Source organism: Salmo trutta, chromosome 5 (assembly GCF_901001165.1).
Source record: "Salmo trutta chromosome 5, fSalTru1.1, whole genome shotgun sequence".
NCBI classification, from domain to species: Eukaryota; Metazoa; Chordata; class Actinopteri; order Salmoniformes; family Salmonidae; genus Salmo; species Salmo trutta.
In genome coordinates this window covers 14,995,620-15,015,124 of record NC_042961.1, presented here as the reverse complement: position 1 = coordinate 15,015,124, position 19,505 = coordinate 14,995,620, and the positions used below count along the sequence as shown (strand labels likewise).

General features: G+C 41.2%; 1 protein-coding gene across 3 annotated transcripts in view; it reads left to right on the top strand.

The window, feature by feature from the left end:
• The window catches only part of LOC115193720 (disintegrin and metalloproteinase domain-containing protein 12), a 154,175-nt gene that overhangs the window by 53,417 nt on the left and 81,253 nt on the right, over positions 1 to 19,505 (top strand). For all 3 annotated transcript variants that reach the window (XM_029752665.1, XM_029752664.1, XM_029752663.1), the window contains one exon: positions 952 to 1,025. In XM_029752665.1, the coding sequence (XP_029608525.1) occupies positions 952 to 1,025 (74 nt within the window). The remainder of the gene's footprint in view (positions 1 to 951; positions 1,026 to 19,505) is intronic.

The following is a 19,505-nucleotide window of genomic DNA, read 5'->3' as shown; positions in this document are numbered from 1 at the left end:
TTCACTGTTGACATTCTAGACTGGTGTTTTGTGGGTACTGTTTAATGAAGCTGCCAGTTGAGTTTGTTTCTCAAACTAGACACTCTAATGTACTTGTCCTTTTGCTCAGTTGTGCACCGGTGCCTCCCACTCCTCTTTCTATTCTGGTTATAGCCAGTTTGCACTGTTCTGTGAAGGGAGTAGTACACAGTGTTGTACGAGATCTTCAGTTCCTTGGCAATTTCTCGCATGGAATAGCCTTCATTTCTCAGAACAAGAATAGACTGATGAGTTTCAGAAGAAGTTCTTTGTTTCTGGCCATTTTGAGCCGGTAATCAAACCCGCAAATGCTGATGCTCCAGATACTCAACTAGCCTAAAGAAGGCCAGTTTTATTGCTTCTTTAATTAGTACAACAGTTTTCAGCTGTGCTAACATAATTACAAAAGGGTTTTCTAATGATCAATTAGCCTTTTAAAATTATAAACTTGGATTAGCTAACACAACATGCCATTGGAACACAGGAGTGATGGTTGCTGATAATGGGCCTCTGTACGCCTACGTAGATATTCCATAAAATAATCTGCCGTTTCCAGCTACAATAGTCATTTACAACGTTAACAATGTCTACACTGTATTTCTGATCGATTTGATGTCATTTTAATGGACCAAAAATGAGCTTTTCTTTCAAAAACAAGGACATTTCTAAGTGACCCCAAACTTTCGAACGGTAGTGTATGTGCTCATCAAAAAGTCAGCTGTCATGGCTAGAGTCCAGAGCTTTCCCTGGTCGGGTTATGTAGTCAGGAAAACAGGGCCCTAGTCATGACAACCACCAATGCAATGGATCTGGGAACTGGAATCCCTCTTCCTGGCCCTTTCCCAGCATGCCCGCGTACTTCCTGTCCAGTATGTGTCAGCCGTGCTGGGTGTCCCGTCCCCTCACCTCTGGTGTCCTGTGTTTGTGTTCTAGAGTCATCCTGCATCACTGAAGCTGGTGGTGGAGGCGGAAGGTGAACAACTGGTCCTGGCACTAGAAAAAAACCAGTAAGTCATCATTCTATATTCCACTGCACATCCTAAAGTCCTACATCAGACCTTCATCACTACAGGCATCTCGGCTTCCAAAGGAATATGGATGTTTTGGGGACTATTGAAATGATTTGTTTGAATTTGGGAAGATACAATCACATTAACATATGGAGTAAACAATGATCAGATGTGTTGCTCTTCAGCTAGCATATGCTGTGCCCATGGCTGTAGTAAGAGCTACGGGAAACGATTCTACAGTATGAGGGCTGATACAGTTTATGGAGGGGAAAAAATATTTCACCGAACAAATGTCGAGGCACTTTTATGGTTTAGTCTCTCTGAAGAGTTGAGTGATGATAGTTGATAAAGAATGAGGGTGAAGTGGACTCGAGAGGTTTTTTTTCTCTCTCAACACCTTTTTCTCTTCCAGACTGTGGAATATAACACCAGGCATGAGAACTGGGAATCCTATGGAGTATTTGTGAAATCAACTGCATATATACACACGGTTCATATATATACAGTACAAGCTAAGCATTTCCAGAAGCAAGGAGACTTGGGCCAGGTATTAGGTCTGAAGCAGCCATAGGCCTTCAAGTATTTTATACTTGGCTTAATCATTGCGTTTGAATGTGTAAGTTACACTCCTTGGCTTGGACACTGTGCAGGAGACATGATCTCCCTCCAGTTAGCTTAGTCTGCCAGGTTTGATGGACCACCATAGATGCATAGACTAGACCAGTAGGGATAAGACCCCGGAGATCTATCAGATTTCACTGCAACGCTACTGAGATAGTACATACACTTTGACATTAGGATATTCTCATTGATTTTGTGTACTGCACTCACTCCCGTCACTCCTTTGAAACACACCCACTGTAAACATCAAAACTCTGATTTTCCTCATCACCTCACTTCTACTGTCCAACTTAATCTGTGTCCCTGACAAAATTCCCACCACCCTATTCCTAAAAATATAAAATCCCACCCAAGTACCCTACCCGCATCGCCAACCTTGGTGACCCGTGTGTCAGCTGTGAGAGATAAGCCAGCCCAGGAATTCCCTTCCGTCTGTTCCGCCTGTCCTCCTCCCTGCCTCCCTCCAGATGTGTCCGCTGATGTCTGTCTCATGTCTGTACCCAGACACAGGTGGTGTGTGACCTCTGCATGCTCTCTGTGTGTGCACTGTGCGGGGTTGTACTCTCTGTAGGATCAAGAGGTAGGAAGAACCTCTGAGCCAGCACAGAGTAGTAGTTTGCTCTCTGTTTGTGGTGTATAACACCACAATATGCTGCTAATGTCCACTTAATAGCGTTCAGTATGAAGGTTCTATTATCCCAAGAAATTAGTTTCACCAATAAATTAGCTGCACTGTAGACAGACAGATCTGAGCGACAGGTAGAGCAGAAAGTACCCTGAAATGTATAGAGATTCTGGTATGCATTCCATAAGAGTTTTTGTTTTATTGGTTTTCAGTAAGAGTGAGTTGGTCAACTGAATTAAAGGACCTGTTTAGTAAGTGGATGTTTTCTTGGCTGAGTTATGCAAGGTTTACTGTAAGTGGTGTTTTTTTTACAGAGTTCTGCTGAGTCCATAAGGTTTCCTAATTTGGTTTTCCTCAAGTGCACACCTGGTCCAGGGCCAATCTGAAAAGATCTAGCTCTACCAAAAAGTAAACAGAATAGCCAATCTAATTAATAAACCAATATGTTAGCTAGCAGCCCTCTGACCCAACAGTCTGGCCTTGAGAAAGTATAGAGCTGTTCAGGCTGTGTGTGTTTGGGCAAGCATGCGTTTGTTCATTGATTATCATCAATAGATTGATTCCTCTATCCTCTCAGCTAGAAGCACTCACAACCTGTGTAGCATTAACAGTATTGTGAGACCAACTCAGTGGCCTTGTGATTAGTGTCTGTCCAGAGATTGGAAGTCTGGGAGTTTGATCCCTGGCCGAGTCATACCAAAGACTATAAAAATGGGACCCGATGCATCTCTGCTTGGCACTAAGGAGATAGATTGGGGGAAGGCCCTGTGATAGACTAGCGTCTTGTCCATGGGGTGTACTTGTACATCAAGCTGCCTCACGCTACAGAAACAGGAGATACTCCTTTGAGCTGTTCTGGCTTGCACAAGCAAAGGCTACTTCTAGTTATTGAGTCTCTCTAAAGTAACAGCCCAAACCCACTTCAACTTTTTCCTTTGGTTTCTCCTGGAAATATTTGACCCAAAAAAGCGGTCAATTTAGAGTTGGGCCTGCATGTTCTGTCTGAGCTTGATGTTGGCTCTCTGTCAGCTCTGTACCTGAGCAACAGACTGAGAAATTAGGCTGATGCATCTGGCCTCATTGGATCCTGGCTCTCATTTATTCCCATTTCTCTGTTTAGTTTTTTTGGAGGGTGTGTGTGTGTGTGTGTGTGTGTGTGTGTGTGTGTGTGTGTGTGTGTGTGTGTGTGTGTGTGTGTGTGTGTGTGTGTGTGTGTGTCTGCCAGCGGAGCTGTTTTTATTTATTCAGTCTGAGTGGAGTGCCTCCCTGCTCCTGAAGCAGCACCCACCGGATCATTGTTTCAACGTTTTCAAGGCTTCAGATATTGATTTTATAATGGAATTTTCTGTCATTAGTCAGGAACGTTGTGAAAAATACAAGAACCTCACAATGGCCCACACTGCCATGCAGAGACACCAAGCTGTGTAAAAACAAAATGGATCAGATTATGCAAATCACAGAAGGACGGAGTAGTGAGAGGATGAACAAAGATTGATGAGGTCTAGCCCTTAAGATGCCAGTTTTAGTCGCTCTTGATGGCAGGGGCATAAACAATGGCAGTTTTCAGGCAATAGATGACTACTACAAGCAGTACTGAGACTATAGAGAAATAGCGTTCTGAATCCATAGGGGGACTCAAAGGTCAAAGGTTATAATAGCCGTGATCTAGAGCATGTTAGACAGCCTCTCATGATGTCAGTCCTATGAGACATTACACTGATTAAAGACTGCAACGGTAGGAAGAAAGAATGTGTGTGTGTGTGTGTGTGTGTGTGTGTGTGTGTGTGTGTGTGTGTGTGTGTGTGTGTGTGTGTGTGCTAGCTACCTGGTCTCATAGACTAGACGTAACATAGTAAATGTAAATCCGAGGACACTCAAATTAGTATGATATGTTACGTTTGGTATGGTTACATAAGACACGAGGCTAATTAAGGCAAGAAACAAAAGGAGGGTGGTTGGTCGGGGTGGATGGATAGCACCCAAAGGTTGCGTGTTCGAATGTCATCACGGACAATTTAGCATTTTAGCTAATTAGCAACTTTTCAACTATTCTTTATATACTTTGCAACTACTTGGCATGTTAGCTAACCCCTCCCCTAATCCTAATCTTAACCCTTTAACTTAACTCCTAACCTTAACCCTAACCCATTCCTCTAACCCCTAGCATAGCTAACGTTAGTCAGCTAGCTAATGTTAACCCTTTAACCTAACTCCTAACCTTAACCCCTACTTCTAACAGTTAGCCTAGCCAATGTTAGCCAACTAGCTAATGTTAGCATTAGCCAACTAGCTAACGTTAACTACAACCAATTGGAAATTCATAACATATCATAAGTATTTGCAAATTCGTAACATATTGTACATTTTTGAAATTCTTAACATATTACACATTTACATATTTGTTCATATCATATGAATTGTAATTCTTAACATATCATACGTAATTGATTATGGACATCCACAAATGAATACATACCATACTAAACGGAACATATCATACGAAATGGAGTGTCTCGAATTTACGTACAGAATAATATGAAATGCTCTGAGACCAGGTTGATGTGTGCCGGCTGGGTTGAGTGGATTTTGATAAATTGTCTTGTCAGGAAGAGTTCCGTTTAATACTGTTCAATTTTCCAATTTTCCTAGTACATTCATTTGATTCAGGTCATGCTGTACTTTTGGGTGTTGCAAAGCTTTTAGTATGTAACTGCACATAATTTCAGCATTAGGCATCTACAGTAATGATACAGGAAATTCCCAGACAACAGAATAACTTTTTAATGTCTCCATCCATTTCTCTTATCTGGGCCAGTTCCTGAAAGATTTGTCTTGAATCCATTCGACAGCTCAGTTGTTGACAGATTACTTCCCCATGAAGACATTTCCTCAAATACTTTTCTGCCAGGAAGGAATAGGAGATAGGGGATCCTTCACAAACACAGGTCACTGTTAAACAACATCATTATGGCTGCCACAAACATCCCCATAGCAACATCCTCCTCAAGACTGTCATGATTAGCAGGAGATGAGTTCAGATGAGGCCCCGTATGAGCTGTACCAAACAGAGTAGCGGACTGACAATGTCATGATCCCAAACAACCACCAGTACTAGACTTGGAGTACGTCATTAGTGGAGAAGCTCATTGACAAGAGGAAGACCCTGGACAAAGAGAGCGCTGGTGTCCTTAGCTGGATAATTGGATCTGTCAAATCAGAGATATGTCTTAGTCATGTGTCAGAGTTATTTCAGTAGCACGGGTCCAGTTGAAAGGAATTAGTGGTTAGTTCGTTCGCCTGTCAACTCTGCAGCATAATGGGGCGGTTTTAAGCACTCCCTTACAGCTCAGTGTAAACACTGTAATGATGGCTTTCCAGGCAGACTAAACAAACACTACAGCGACCTAGTGACCTGGCAGGTCACGAGACGAGACAACTACCATGACGATGTCTCTAAGAGCAGCACAGGACATTAGCAGCATTGCGTCTCTTCGCCAAGGATTTAATCCCTGTCTCTCAAATGTCTCACTCTTTTTTGCTTTCACTCTCTTTCATCCTCTCACTCTCTTTTTCTATGTCTTTCTCACTCTCTCCAATCCATCCCATCCTGTGTATGGACCTCCAGTGGCAGATGAATATGGTAGGAAGAGTGGTGGGTGTGTGTGTGTGAGGGAGTATGTGAGCAGCCCGTCTCTCTGAAGACCAGCTCTTTCCAGAACCTTTCCCCTCTCCACAGGCGACTTGCGACCTGATTCGAGCCACCAGTGGGGGATTAGGACCAGGCTGCTGTGTCTGGTGCCAACACAGTGTGCCCTCAGCAGTACTCTCTGCCCCCGTTGCCAAATCTCTGTGCCCCCTGCTTCGTGTGCCAAGACTCTGCGCACTATACCGGTCACAATCCATTTGCGTAGCATTGCCGGGTTAAATTGTACAAAACGCTCTTAGCCTTTGGTATGAAGTACATTTTCGTCCATGTGTGCCTTTTAGCCTTAGTAAATACACTGAAGTACATTAGAGCAAATTTACTGATAAAAAAGTAATGTAATACATCCATACCAATAAAGGCTCTGTGACTTTTAGATGGAATTCTTTCCGTTAGACTTACTCTACTCTGCATTGATTAGGTACTATTTCTGGCAATGTCTTGGGTTGTGAAATGGAACACTTGGCAGTGGGTGGCTACCCCATGAGTGTTTGCAGTTGTGCAAGCGTCAATGACAATTCCCCTACTGCTAAAATAAATAACATTTCCAATACAGAATTAAACTGAGTGTATTTTTCTCTTTTCAAATGACATGTGCAGAAGCTTCAGTTATCCCTAAGTTTAGAACAGCAATTATTGATAGTCTTATTGCTTCTTGTGGTCTTTTTTAATTAGTGGTCAGAAAGAATGTGAGAAAGTTCAAAGGGTAATACAGATTGCCCTTGGGAAGAGTTGCCTGCTACTTAAAGGACCAAATAACTAGGGCTGGGAAATGCCAGGTACGATAGTATCACGATACTTAGGTGCCGATACAATATGTATGGAAATTCTCACGCTTTCCATGATTCTATATGTATTGTGATTTGATCATGCGATTTTATTGCGATTTGATGTTCCAAACATATTGCTCACTACAATGTCTGCTGCAGAGAGATGAGAGAGCATGAGAAAAATTAGTTTTGATCAGTCATGGAAATAAAAGTGCTAAAAACATGTTGGCTCACTATTGAAAAAGAAGATGGACAACAAGCTATAAGATGAAAAATACTGGCGTATGAGCGCAAGTACAACCGACTAGCGCTGGCTAACGCTACCTAGCAAAGCATAAATATATATAATCATTTTTACAAATCGATACTTGGAGTCAAAGTATTGATAAAGTATCGTCCCCATATCACTAAAAAGAACAGAAGGAGGAATCCCTTGGTGTTGTTCAGGGATAAGAGAAGAGTATTCCATTTCTGTATTTGCATGAGGTAGACCTTAAGCCAAGCTCAGACTGGCCCTTGTTCTCTATTCATCTCTCTGTATGAGTGTTTTTCCAGATGGATTGTGGGACCTCTGTCGGTGTCCTATGTTTCGTGGAGGAGCCATGTCTTTGCAGCCAGCTTTTCTACTGGACATCTGGACAATGGGAATGGAAGAACTGGACCACCTGTTTACAGCACTATGGGCTATGGCCACTCACAACAACAGCTGATTCTAGCCTCTGGTTATCCATCTTTTTGGTTGTCTGATAGAGTTCCCTACCGAGGTTACAAACTTTCCTGAAGTAACAGATTTTCAGGACTACACAGGGACATGGTTTGTCCTGTCTCTACAGTGTTGTCAACCATTCATTAAACAGTACAACACTTTCGCTCAGGTTCTAGGACAGTTTACTGTTAGCTGAGTAGTTTGAGGCAAGCCTCTAACATTCTAGATGTTCCACATTTATTTCAAACTTACATCCTCTCCTTGAGATTGCTAAAACATATGACATCACCTCTTGCTGCTCCCGTCTGGCTATTTTTAGGGAACAGTCATCGAAGCAAGGATGTTGTCAAGCCACTTAGCAAAAGTGTTTGTGTTGTGTGTGTTTTCTTGTGTCTGCATTTCTCATCTACCTGAGAGAACATTTGGTGGGACGTCACCCAATTTTCACTGCTTTTAACCTTACATATATGGGTCCCTTATCAGGGGTGTTAGCTTGCAGAGCGGTTGAAGTCCTGCGAGCATCAGCAGTTTGTGGTTCGCACTTGAGAACATTACAGAGAGTAAGTGCCTTCAAATGAGACTTGGGATGTGATGCATTTTCTGCCGTGCCCAACGGCCTCACAGAGCAAACCCCTGCTTTTAAAAATCACACTGATAGATATGGTGTCAGTGAAATTAACTACAGATGTAGAATCTTAATTTGACCACTCTTTTGTTGCTGAGAATTTTCCTGCATCGCAGGAAATGCAGATGAGCTTCGTGATTTACATAAATTCACTGAAAACCAACACTAACAAACAGTTCTATTAACAGTATTGCACTTTTCATGTAGCTTACTTTTGGGCAGCTAATAGCCTAACTGCCGATCAAGTAACATTATGGACTAAACGTTCAAATCATGTTTCTGCAGGATTATTTTGCTGTGACAACATTGGTCAAATTGCGATCCTACAGTGAGGGAAAAAAGTATTTGATCCCCTGCTGATTTTCTACGTTTGCCCACTGACAATGAAATGATCAGTCTATAACTTTAATGGTAGGTTTATTTGAACAGTGAGAGACAGAATAACAGCAAAAAAATCCAGAAACACCCATGGCAAAAATGTTATAAATTGATTTGCATTTTAATGAGGGAAATAAGTATTTGACCCCCTCTCAATCAGAAAGATTTCCGGCTCCCAGGTGTCTTTTATACAGGTAACGAGCTGAGATTAGGAGCACACTCTTAAAGGGAGTGCTCCTAATCTCAGCTTGTTACCTGTCCACAGAAGCAATCAATCAATCAGATTCCAAACTCTCCACCATGGCCAAGACCAAAGAGCTCTCCAAGGATGTCAGGGACAAGATTGTAGACCTACACAAGGCTGGAATGGGCTACAAGACCATCGCCAAGCAGCTTGGTGAGAAGGTGACAACAGTTGGTGCGATTATTCGCAAATGGAAGAAACACAAAAGAACTGTCAATCTCCCTCGGCCTGGGGCTCCATGCAAGATCTCACCTCCTGGAGTTGCAATGATCATGAGAACGGTGAAGAATCAGCCCAGAACTACACGGGAGGATCTTGTCAATGATCTCAAGGTAGCTGGGACCATAGTCACCAAGAAAACAATTGGTAACACACTACGCCGTGAAGGACTGAAATCCTGCAGCGCCCGCAAGGTCCCCCTGTTCTAGAAAGCACATATACATGCCCATCTGAAGTTTGCAAATGAACATCTGAATGATTCAGAGGACAACTGGGTGAAAGTGTTGTGGTCAGATGAGACCAAAAGGGAGCTCTTTGGCATCAACTCAACTCACCGTGTTTGGAGGAGGAGGAAGGCTGCCTATGGCCCCAAGAACACCATCTCCACCGTCAAACATGGAGGTGGAAACATTATGCTTTGGGGCTGTTTTTCTGCTAAGGGGACAGGACAACTTCACCGCATCAAAGGGACGATGGACGGGGCCATGTACCGTCAAATCTTGGTTGAGAACCTCCTTCCCTAAGCCAGGGCATTGAAAATGGGTCGTGGATGGGTATTCCAGCATGACAATGACCCAAAACACACGGCCAAGGCAACAAAGGAGTGACTCAAGAAGAAGCACATGAAGGTCCTGGAGTGGCCTAGCCAGTCTCCAGACCTTAATCCCATAGAACATTTGTGGAGGGAGCTGAAGGTTCGAGTTGCCAAACGTCAGCCTCCAAACCTTAATGATTTGGAGAAGATCTGCAAAGAGGAGTGGGACAAAATCCCTCCTCAGATGTGTGCAAACCTGGTGGCCAACTACAAGAAACATCTGACCTCTGTGATTGCCAACAAGGGTTTTGCCACCAAGTACTAAGTCATGTTTTGCAGAGGGGTCAAATACTTATTTCCCTCATTAAAATGCAAATCAATTTGTAACATTTTTGACATGTGTTTTTCTGGATTAAATAAACCTACCATTAAAATTATAGACTGATCATTTCTTTTTCAGTGGACAAACGTACAAAATCAGCAGGGGATCAAATACTTTTCCCCCTCACTGTACATCTCTATTGCTGTGTAGGCAAGTGCAAAACATATGGTAAGTTATGTTGGGCTTTTTCCTTCTCTTGCTTTGGGACTGGGGCCCTAGATGTTAATGGTGAATAATGTTCCTATTTATCTGGATCAGCGGGAAAGGAAGACATCCTGGAGAGTGAGGGAATGCATAATTTTTTTCTGCTACTATAGAGAGCTCTGGAGATGGTATGATTTGCATGTACATTATATATTGCATTCAGATGCATTTGTCTCTGACACAATGTGAACATTACAATCTGTCATTATGTTAAATTTCCTGCCCTAGTATATCCGGTTGCACAGCCCGAATCTATCCTGGGTCGACTGTATCATAATCATGTTTCATATGAAGATGCAAGCCTCTTGGCCCCCTTTGCCATCCATACCAAAGTTATAATGAGAGAACACGGTCTTAGAAATGTACAAAAACCTTTAGGGAACTACCCTCCGATATACAGTACCAGTCAAAAGTTTGGACACACCTACTCATTCCAGGGTATTTTCTTAATTTTTTTTTACTATTTTCTACATTGTAGAATAATAGAGAAGACATCAAAAGTATGAAATAACACATGGAATCATGTAGTAACCAAAAAAGTGTTAAACAATCAAAATATATTTTTAATTTTAGATTCTTCAAAGTAGCCATCCTTTGCCTTGATGACAGCTTTGCACACTCTTGGCATTCTCTCAACCAGCTTTACCTGGAATGTTTTTCCAACAGTCTTGAAGGAGTTCCCACATATGCTGAGCACTTGTTGGCTGTTTTTCCTTCACTCTGCGGTCCAACTCATCCCATGGGTTGAGGTTGGGTGATTGTGGAGGCCAGGTCATCTGATGCAGCACTCCATCACTCTCCTTCTTGGTCAAATAGCCCTTACACAGCCTGGTGGTGTGTTGGCTCATTGTCCTGTTGAAAAACAAATGATAGTTCCTCTAAGCGCAAACCATATTGGATGATGTATCGCTGCAAAATGTTGTGGTTAAGTGTGCCTTGAATTCTAAATAAATCACCAACAGTGTCACCAGCAAAGCACCATCACACCACCTCCTCCATGCTTCACGGTGGGAACTAAACATGCGGCGATCATTCGTTCACCTACTCTGCGTCTCACTAAGACATGGTAGTTGGAACAAAAAATCTCAAATTTGGGCTCATCAGACCAAAGGACAGATTTCCACCGGTCTAATGTCCATTACTCGTGTTTCTTGGCCCAAGCAAGTCTCTTATTATTATTAGTGTCCTTTAGTAGTTGTTTCTTTGCAGCATTTCGACCATGAAGGCCTGATTCACACAGTCTCCTCTGAACAGTTGATGTTGAGATGTGTCTGTTACTTGAACTCTGAAGCATTTATTTGGGCTGCAATTTCTGAGGCTGTTAACTCTAATGAACTTATCCTCTGCAGCAGAGGTAACTCTGGGTCTTCCTTTCCTGTGGCGGTCCTCATGAGAGCCAGTTTCATCATAGCGCCTGATGGTTTTTGCGACTGCACTTGAAGAAAATGTCAAAGTTCTTGACATTTTCCGGATTTACTGACCTTCATGTCTTAAAGTAATGATGGACTGTCGTTTCTCTTTGCTTATTTGAGCTGTTCTTGCCATAATATGGACTTGGTATTTTACCAAATAGGGCTATCTTCTGTGTACCAACCCTACCTTGTCACAACACAACTGATTGGCTCAAACTCATTAAGAAGTAAATAAAATCCACAAATTAACTTTTAACCAGGCACACCTGTTAATTGAAATGCATTCCAGGTGACTACCTCTCGAAGCTGTTTGAGAGAATGCCAAGTGTGTAAAGCTGTCATCAAGGCAAAGGGTGCCTACTTTGAAGAATCTCAAATAAACATATATTTTGATTTGTTTAACACTTTTTTTGGTTACTACATGATTTCACATGTGTTATTTCATAGTTGTGATGTCTTCACTATTATTCTACAATGTAGAAAATAGTAAAAATAAAGAGAAACCCTGAGTAGGTGTGTCCAAACTGTTGACTGGTACTGTATATCCTTTAATGAACATTTATTGTACAGAGAAGAAGTCATAACTAAGAGACCCATGAGAGAGAGGTTATTGGGCTAGATCGTGCCTCTGCTGAGGTTATGTGTATCAGATTAGAGCAGCTTTATAGTCTCACAGATCTTTATCTAACATGGATATGTCAGTCAAATCACTGTCTTAGCTGTCAGGTGATCCAGGTGATGTAAAGATTATGGGGACTACATGGTTTTGGCTTTGAGCTGAAACCTGTGAGCAAGAAGTGCACATGCACACAACACACACACAAACACAGGATGGGAAGTGTGGCTCCGTCATCTGCCAGATGTGCTTAGGAAAACAAGGAAGTAAGGAAATGCATCACATCACTGATGGAGGGGATTTTACCCAGCTGGTGTGTAAGGCCTTGCTGAACCTGCATGGGAGCAGCAAATCAAGTGGACAAACAGAGAGAGAACAGGAACATGAGGGATGTTTTATTCAGGATATAGATAAGCTAACCGGGGATTTGTTTTACACTTATCCATTTTGTTATAAGGTCCTAAATAAGAAATGGATGTTCTATTTAAAACAGACAAGAGATTATGAAGGTTCCAGTCCAGGAGATTAATTATGGATGACTTTCAAATATTTTTGCCACATACCAATCATATTGGACAGTGGACTTCTAGGTTTAAGGTCAGTCAACCCTGAGAATCATATAATCTCCCCAGTATCGGACTGTGAGAGTCAGATGTTCAGAGTCAGGGTAAAGATTTTTTTTTAAGCATTTATTATTCTCAGGTACTGGAGAGGGAAGACAAAGTAGTGAAGCAGGGTCAGGGGTGCCAGAGCTGTTGTCAGAACAATTTACACCTTGCATCTTGGGAACACAATGACCTTCTGACCTTTAACCTGAGCCCCTTGTGTGCCTATTCGACCACAATCCTACTTCCTGTCCAGGGTCAGTGTAGCTCCAGTATTCCTGCACATTGCTTATAGCAATGAAGGCAGGCTCTCATTGTACTGCAATTCTAACACTTTCAGAGAGCAGTTAGAATCATTAGGAATGAGGAGGAACTGAGGAATGTATTCATTTCAAAGTTGTTCCTGTATGTGACTTTACACTTCACCCTTAGTGAGTCCATAGTTGACATGTGCCTCTCTGGCCACCACAGCAATGACTCAAAATGCGTACTCTGTGACAGTCCGATCACCCTGATCCTCTGTTTAAGTGATACTGTGCAGTGGAAGACAACCCCCACCATGTTTCCAGGGTAATGAGGTGTGGGATGACAAATTGGACGCTATTATCTTATTCTAGAATCAAAGCTGCGTCTGTAAAAACAGAAAAGAAGTGGAATGAATAATGCCAGACATTTAAAGAGCAGAGAGTGTGCTTTGGGTGGGAAGGGATTAAGGGGAAGTAATATTGTGTTTTTTGTTGTTGTTGTATTACAAGTGCTATCTAGAACCTAAAGGGTTCTTTGGCTGTCCCCATAGGAGAACCCTTTGAATAACCCTTTTTGGTTCCAGGAGGTTCTACATGGAACCCAAAAGCGTTCTACCTGGAACCAAAACGGGTTCTCCTATCGGGACAGCCGAAGAACTCTTTTGGAGTGTATGTGTGTCATTGCTTTCCGTCATTGGTACCATCCACCTCCAGTGGTCTGTGTACCTCAGCTGTCAATCACTGTTTCTTTATGCAGTGTGTCCATGCCTATTCGACCACATGCAAATAATGAATTGTAAAGAGGTGTCAATCTTCACAAAAACAAGAAAGGAAAAAAGGAAGAAAAAAAACAAAGAAGTAAAGTAAGTAGAGGGAGCTTAAGGCAGAGAATCTGGATACCACTTCTATTTTCTATTCAGCCCTTTGTCTGTTTTCCCTGAAGAAAAAAAGATGTTTGGCAGAACAATGAGACCACTTTGGGGAGCAACCTTAGATTAATTGGAGAGATAGTAACACACTGACAGTAATATTTGTGTATTTGTTTACTTTGTTCAATGAATAATAATGGGCCTCCTTCCTTTAAGATCCCCAGTCACTCATTAGTTCCGGTGTAGAACTTGTTATGAATGTGAATATGGAAGTAGCTAAAGCAGCGGTTTTGCATCTGAGCAGTGGGTAGTTACTAAACAACGCCTGGGGGTTGTTGTGGATGTGGCTGACTGGAATAAATACTTTGCCAGCAAGCTTTTTCCCATAGAGTTTGTAACAGTCTACAAACACAGGAAGTTAGTTGTCACGTTTAGGTCCTTATGCGTCTGAAAGGTTGACTTAATACAGTGGTTATTATGTGACTTATGTCACTGTCATCAGCCATTACGGTACATATGCATGCTATAACATGAGGTAGCTTACAGTGTTTCTAAAATGTCATGTTTAAGTGATAAGGCCTGAGCGGGTGTGGTATATTGCCAATATACCACGGCTAACGGCTGTTCTTAGGACACAGCCCTTGTGTCCTAAGAACATGGTATATTGGCAATATATCACAAACCCCCGAGGTGCCTTATTGTTATTATAAACTGCTTACCAACAAAATTAGAGCAGTAAAAATACATGTTTTGTCATACCGGTGGTATACGGTCTGATATACCTTGGCTTTCAGCCAATCAGCATTCAGGGGTCGAACCACCCAGTTTATAATCGTCCTCAGCTATGTTGAGATTTTACAAATATTTGTCTCATTTTTAATAGTTAAATGGCTAATTTTATTTTAAATAGTTCATATGAAATGTGAATTTGACAGGCAGTTGGTGTTGACATCAGTCCTGTGTCTTTAAAAAAGTTGTAACCATTTATTTAAGATGACCATTACAGATATGCACATTGGCCCCCACTACAAAAGGGAAAGTTGGAAGAGCTGCAAAATACTTTTTTTTAACATGCAGCTGTATAAATGAAGAATGTGGATGTTAATAAACTTGTAAGTATTTGCATCTGTGTAGTGGCTCAGCAACCACAGTAGTCTATGTAAAAAGTTGTGTCTTGATGCGAATAAAAACATTCAAAAGCTTCTCCATTTGACGTTTTGAATAGTAATGAAAAGTTTACAAAGATAATTAATTTAACACGGTCAAAAACTGTATTGCTCCATAGATTTATTATTGCCTTCTGATCTAAGCAGTGATGTCACGGATATGACCTCATATGGATTAAACTAAATGGCGCAACTAGCATATGCAAAGGAGGATTCCTATACAAATATCCCTAATGGAATGTTCCAAATAGATAGAAAATATTCTCAATATTAACAAATATACAAATATTCACATAAATAATAATACTTTAATAACTTAAAACAGCAAAATACTATTTTCTGCATTATGGCTCTTACAATCTGTGAACAAAGAAGATTGATTTATGGGATTATCTGTAATTATCTAAAAAGTAATGTTTCTAACAAACTTTGATAAAACAGTTCCATGGTTCACTGCTTGTTAGTTGTGATACTGCCTTGGGCTTCTCAGGTTCGCTTGTAACGTCATCAGCAGAACCAGAAACATATACAGTCGCTTTTTCAGAAATTAACTCTTCATGCACCTTTTTGTGTCACATCATTGTAAGACTAATGCTAATGCTAGTTTTACATCAGTTCAAACCCACAGTACAGTTCAGGCCTAAGGGAAATTGGCATGTACTGTATGTATGTAAAGGGATCACTGTTAGATTAAGAATTTTCCTCTCTGACAATTGGCCAACTGTTACCTTTAAAGAGTCTCAGGGAGTATGACATCATGCTCTTTGTACAGTAACAAGGAAAAATATGTTCAGTCTGGGAATGGTTTTATGGTGTTACACATTCTGGACGTGTAGGCCAACAGGCGATGAAATGGTTCTTTCTTTTAAAAAAGTGCACCATATCTCAGGGCTGTTATCTTCAATTGTCATGCGGTCTCTGAAGCTCTTGTGTATAACTAGTTAGTTAATGTCAGATCGCTGGTCTGATCTGACGATTCTGTAGGTGATTCACATAACAGTTGTTTAACACCCTACATTTGTATAATTCTGTGTAAAGTGAACGTAGGGTTTGCAGTAGTGTTAATAATAGGATGCATAGATCAAAAGGAAAAGTAAGACACTGTACACTACAAAGAGAAGGAAACAAGAGACCTTGAGAGGGAAGAAATGTCTTTAACAGTGCTCAAGTGATCATGGGCTGCTGAGTTACTGTCAGGCTCAAGAACCCATACAAGACATAATGAGATGTCTCATGGACCAAAATACTTAGTCATTCCACCTCAAAAAAGCACAAGGAAGAGGATTTTGTCACCGACCATATCAGATTGTTCTGAAATCATTTCTGTAGTTAGAAACATAAGATTAGCATTCCTGAAACATTATTTTGTTGAAATATAATTTGATCTCTGAGAAATTAAGCTAATTGATTGCACCCAAATTGGCTATTTTAATTGAAAGGATTCAAATAAATATAGTACCTAACATCCGATTTGGACCATAATTCTTCGTACAAAGAATATTCAAATAAAATGATCAATAGCCATCCGCAGACACCCCACACCAATCCCACCCCAACAACCAGTATACAGTATCAGTTCTCTATATCTGACAAGTAGTATGGAGCTGCTACTTGGAGTATTGTTTCTTCAACCTTTAATGTATTCCCTGTGAATCTGGTGATGTTTTTTTCCCCCTGTTCAGAGAAATTAGCTATTGAAGTCGCTTGGGTTCTATACCATAAATGAGTGTGAAAGTACCACGTTTTGCCCACTAGATGCCGCTGTTCCTGCTACACCTCTTTATCTATTTTGCTGGTCTCTTGTGTTTATTGCATCACAGCATTTTCTTTGCAACTTTGGATACAAAACCAATACCTTATGCTCATGATTATATAAATCCTTTCAATTAAAATGGCAAACGTGGGTGCAACAATTAGCTTAGTTTCTCAGAGATCAATGTTTCAGGAATGGTAATCGTATCTGTTTCTAAATACAGAAACGATTTCAGAACAATCTGAGATGGTTGGTGACGATCTTATTTCTTGTGCTTTTTGAGGTGGAATGAGGTGGAATGACAAAGTATTTTGTTTCATGAGGCATCGCATTATGTCCTGTATAGGTTCCTGAGGCCGACAGTAACTCAGCAGCCCACGATCACTTGAGCACTGTTACAGGCATTTCTTCTCTCTTAGGGTCTCATCTTTCATTATCTTTCTAGTGTACAAGGTCTTTATTTCCCAATGCTCGTTGTAGGGTTCAGAGAGCTTCAGCACTTCAGTGTGCAGGAGTGTTACATGTTTTCCCCATGAATGAGACATTTCATTTGCACATTACATTTTAAGTGACAATGCATCTTGTTAAAGTGGGCTCTCTTTTTGTACACTAGAAAGAAGATTAAACAAGATAACTTGTAGAGAGAGAGGGAAGACATTTATTTAACAGGGCTCAACAAATGAGTGTGGGCTGCTTAGTTACTGCCAGGCTCAAGAAAATATACAGGTTGAGATGCCTCACCAACCAAAACACTTATAAGTGGAGGCCAAACAACACCAACGAATGAGGTGTCACGTCATATTTACATTCAATATTTCTCAAATGTAATGAAAAATGTTCCAGCAGTTATTGAGTCTTTGGTAATGACCATGAATACGTTTTCAGTGTGCCTTTTTAGCATCAGATCCATGTGAGCTTGAACCATCACCGAAATCAGGCTTAGCTCAGAAACATTGGTCTCTGTTTTACTAATTGACTGGGATCTCAAGATTTGCAGCATGTTCGATGGAAATGCATGTTTAAAAAGTCCCTTAGCCTATGCTTTTCATCTAGTGATCAGTTTTTGTTCATGAGTGATCAATAAGTCCCTAGTTACCCGTGCTTGACTTGGGCAGGAGCTCACCGGAGCTGAATACCGGCACCTCAAATGTTGTACTGCTTGAGCTCCTGTTCCTCTTATAAAATATTAACTTAAAGGTATTGTGAAGATCCTGCACCTAAATATAAACAGTACCAATACCCAAATGAGTACCGGCACCTATTTCCGTCCAAGTCAAGCACTGCTAGTTACAGTTACTGACCACGACTGGTGCTAGAATGCTAATGTAGTGCGGATGTTGTAGTGTTCAGCGATGGCATGGGGGCACACCCGATAGAATAGACAGAATCTGGAAGAGGCTTACTAACACAAACACAGTGGGATAAGAGAACACGTATCTGCCCTTATGTAGCTAGATAACAACAGTATCTGGAGGTCTTATATACAGTATACAGTATGTGCCTTAACAAGAAAGGCACTCTGTGCAGCTAACTAGGCTTTGACCAAGCATGATAAGTGGGGGAGTATTTCTTCAGCTGAATGGGTTTGATTTTTTTTTCTTCCTCCACTTCTTTTCCTTCTTTTCTTTGGCTCTGTGCACTCCATCGCTCCACGAGCTGGGCCCTAAGCCGGGAGATACGGGGCTGTATGTAAATCAATTTGGGATGCAGACGCGTGTGGAAATAGAATCAGGGCTGTCAACCAGCGCTGTTTCATCATTTTCTCTTTCTTTCTCTTTTTCTCTCTTGCTTTCTCGTACCGCTCTCCTCCACTTTGGCTAGCAGTATCTGAAGTAATAGCAGTGTTTTGCGACATGCTGGGAGAAGGTTTTTCTTTGCTTTGGGAGTTCTAGGCAGGGGGGTTGTGAGAATGAGAGACTAAATGAAAATCGCCCAGATTACTGCTTTAAAAGAGCATGAAAGCTGTAAAGAGCAGAGCTGGATTTCAGTCAAATGGTTCAGTGCTCAGGGGGGTTCCTGTAATGGTGAATTATTACATGAGTCGTGGAGTTGTGTGTATTGAAATGGATTTCAACAGCCATGAATTTACATAGAACATTAAATGATTTATGCTGCCAGAGTACAGGTGCAGGGTTTAAATGTCCAATGTTGTTACATCAAACACAATGCCAATCATTGGTTGTACTTTGATGAAAAATATAACTGTTGTCAGGAATTCAGAAAAACTTGAATCTCTTTGTTGAAAAAATAACATGTTCTGTCAATTAAGTCATTATATACCGTCTGTAAAGGTTGTTCGGCTTTTACATGAATGTTCTATTTGAAATTATTTGTGTGGTCAAGCCCTGAATGCTGATTGGCTGACAGCCGTGGTATATCAGACCGTATACCACCGGTATGACAAAACATGTATTTTTACTGCTCTAATTACGTTGGTAACCAGTTTATGATAGCAATAAGGCACCTCAGGGGTTTGTGATATATGGCCAATATACCACACCCGCTCAGGCCTTATTGCTTAAACATAACACTTTAGAAACACTGTAAACTACCTCCTATTATGGCATGCATATGTCCGGTGTCCAGGCACTCCGCGTTGCGTCGTAGCCCTTAGCCGTGGTATATTGGTCATATACCGCACCTCCTAGTGCCTTATTGCTTAAATAACATTCTAAGGAAATTGTTTATCCAAAGTATTTGTTTACATCAAATTGTAATGTCTTTAACACCAAATTGGGTTTTAAGATTATCCTCAGACAAAGGAAATGGACTTAGTTCTTGTTATCTCTACTGGGCTCA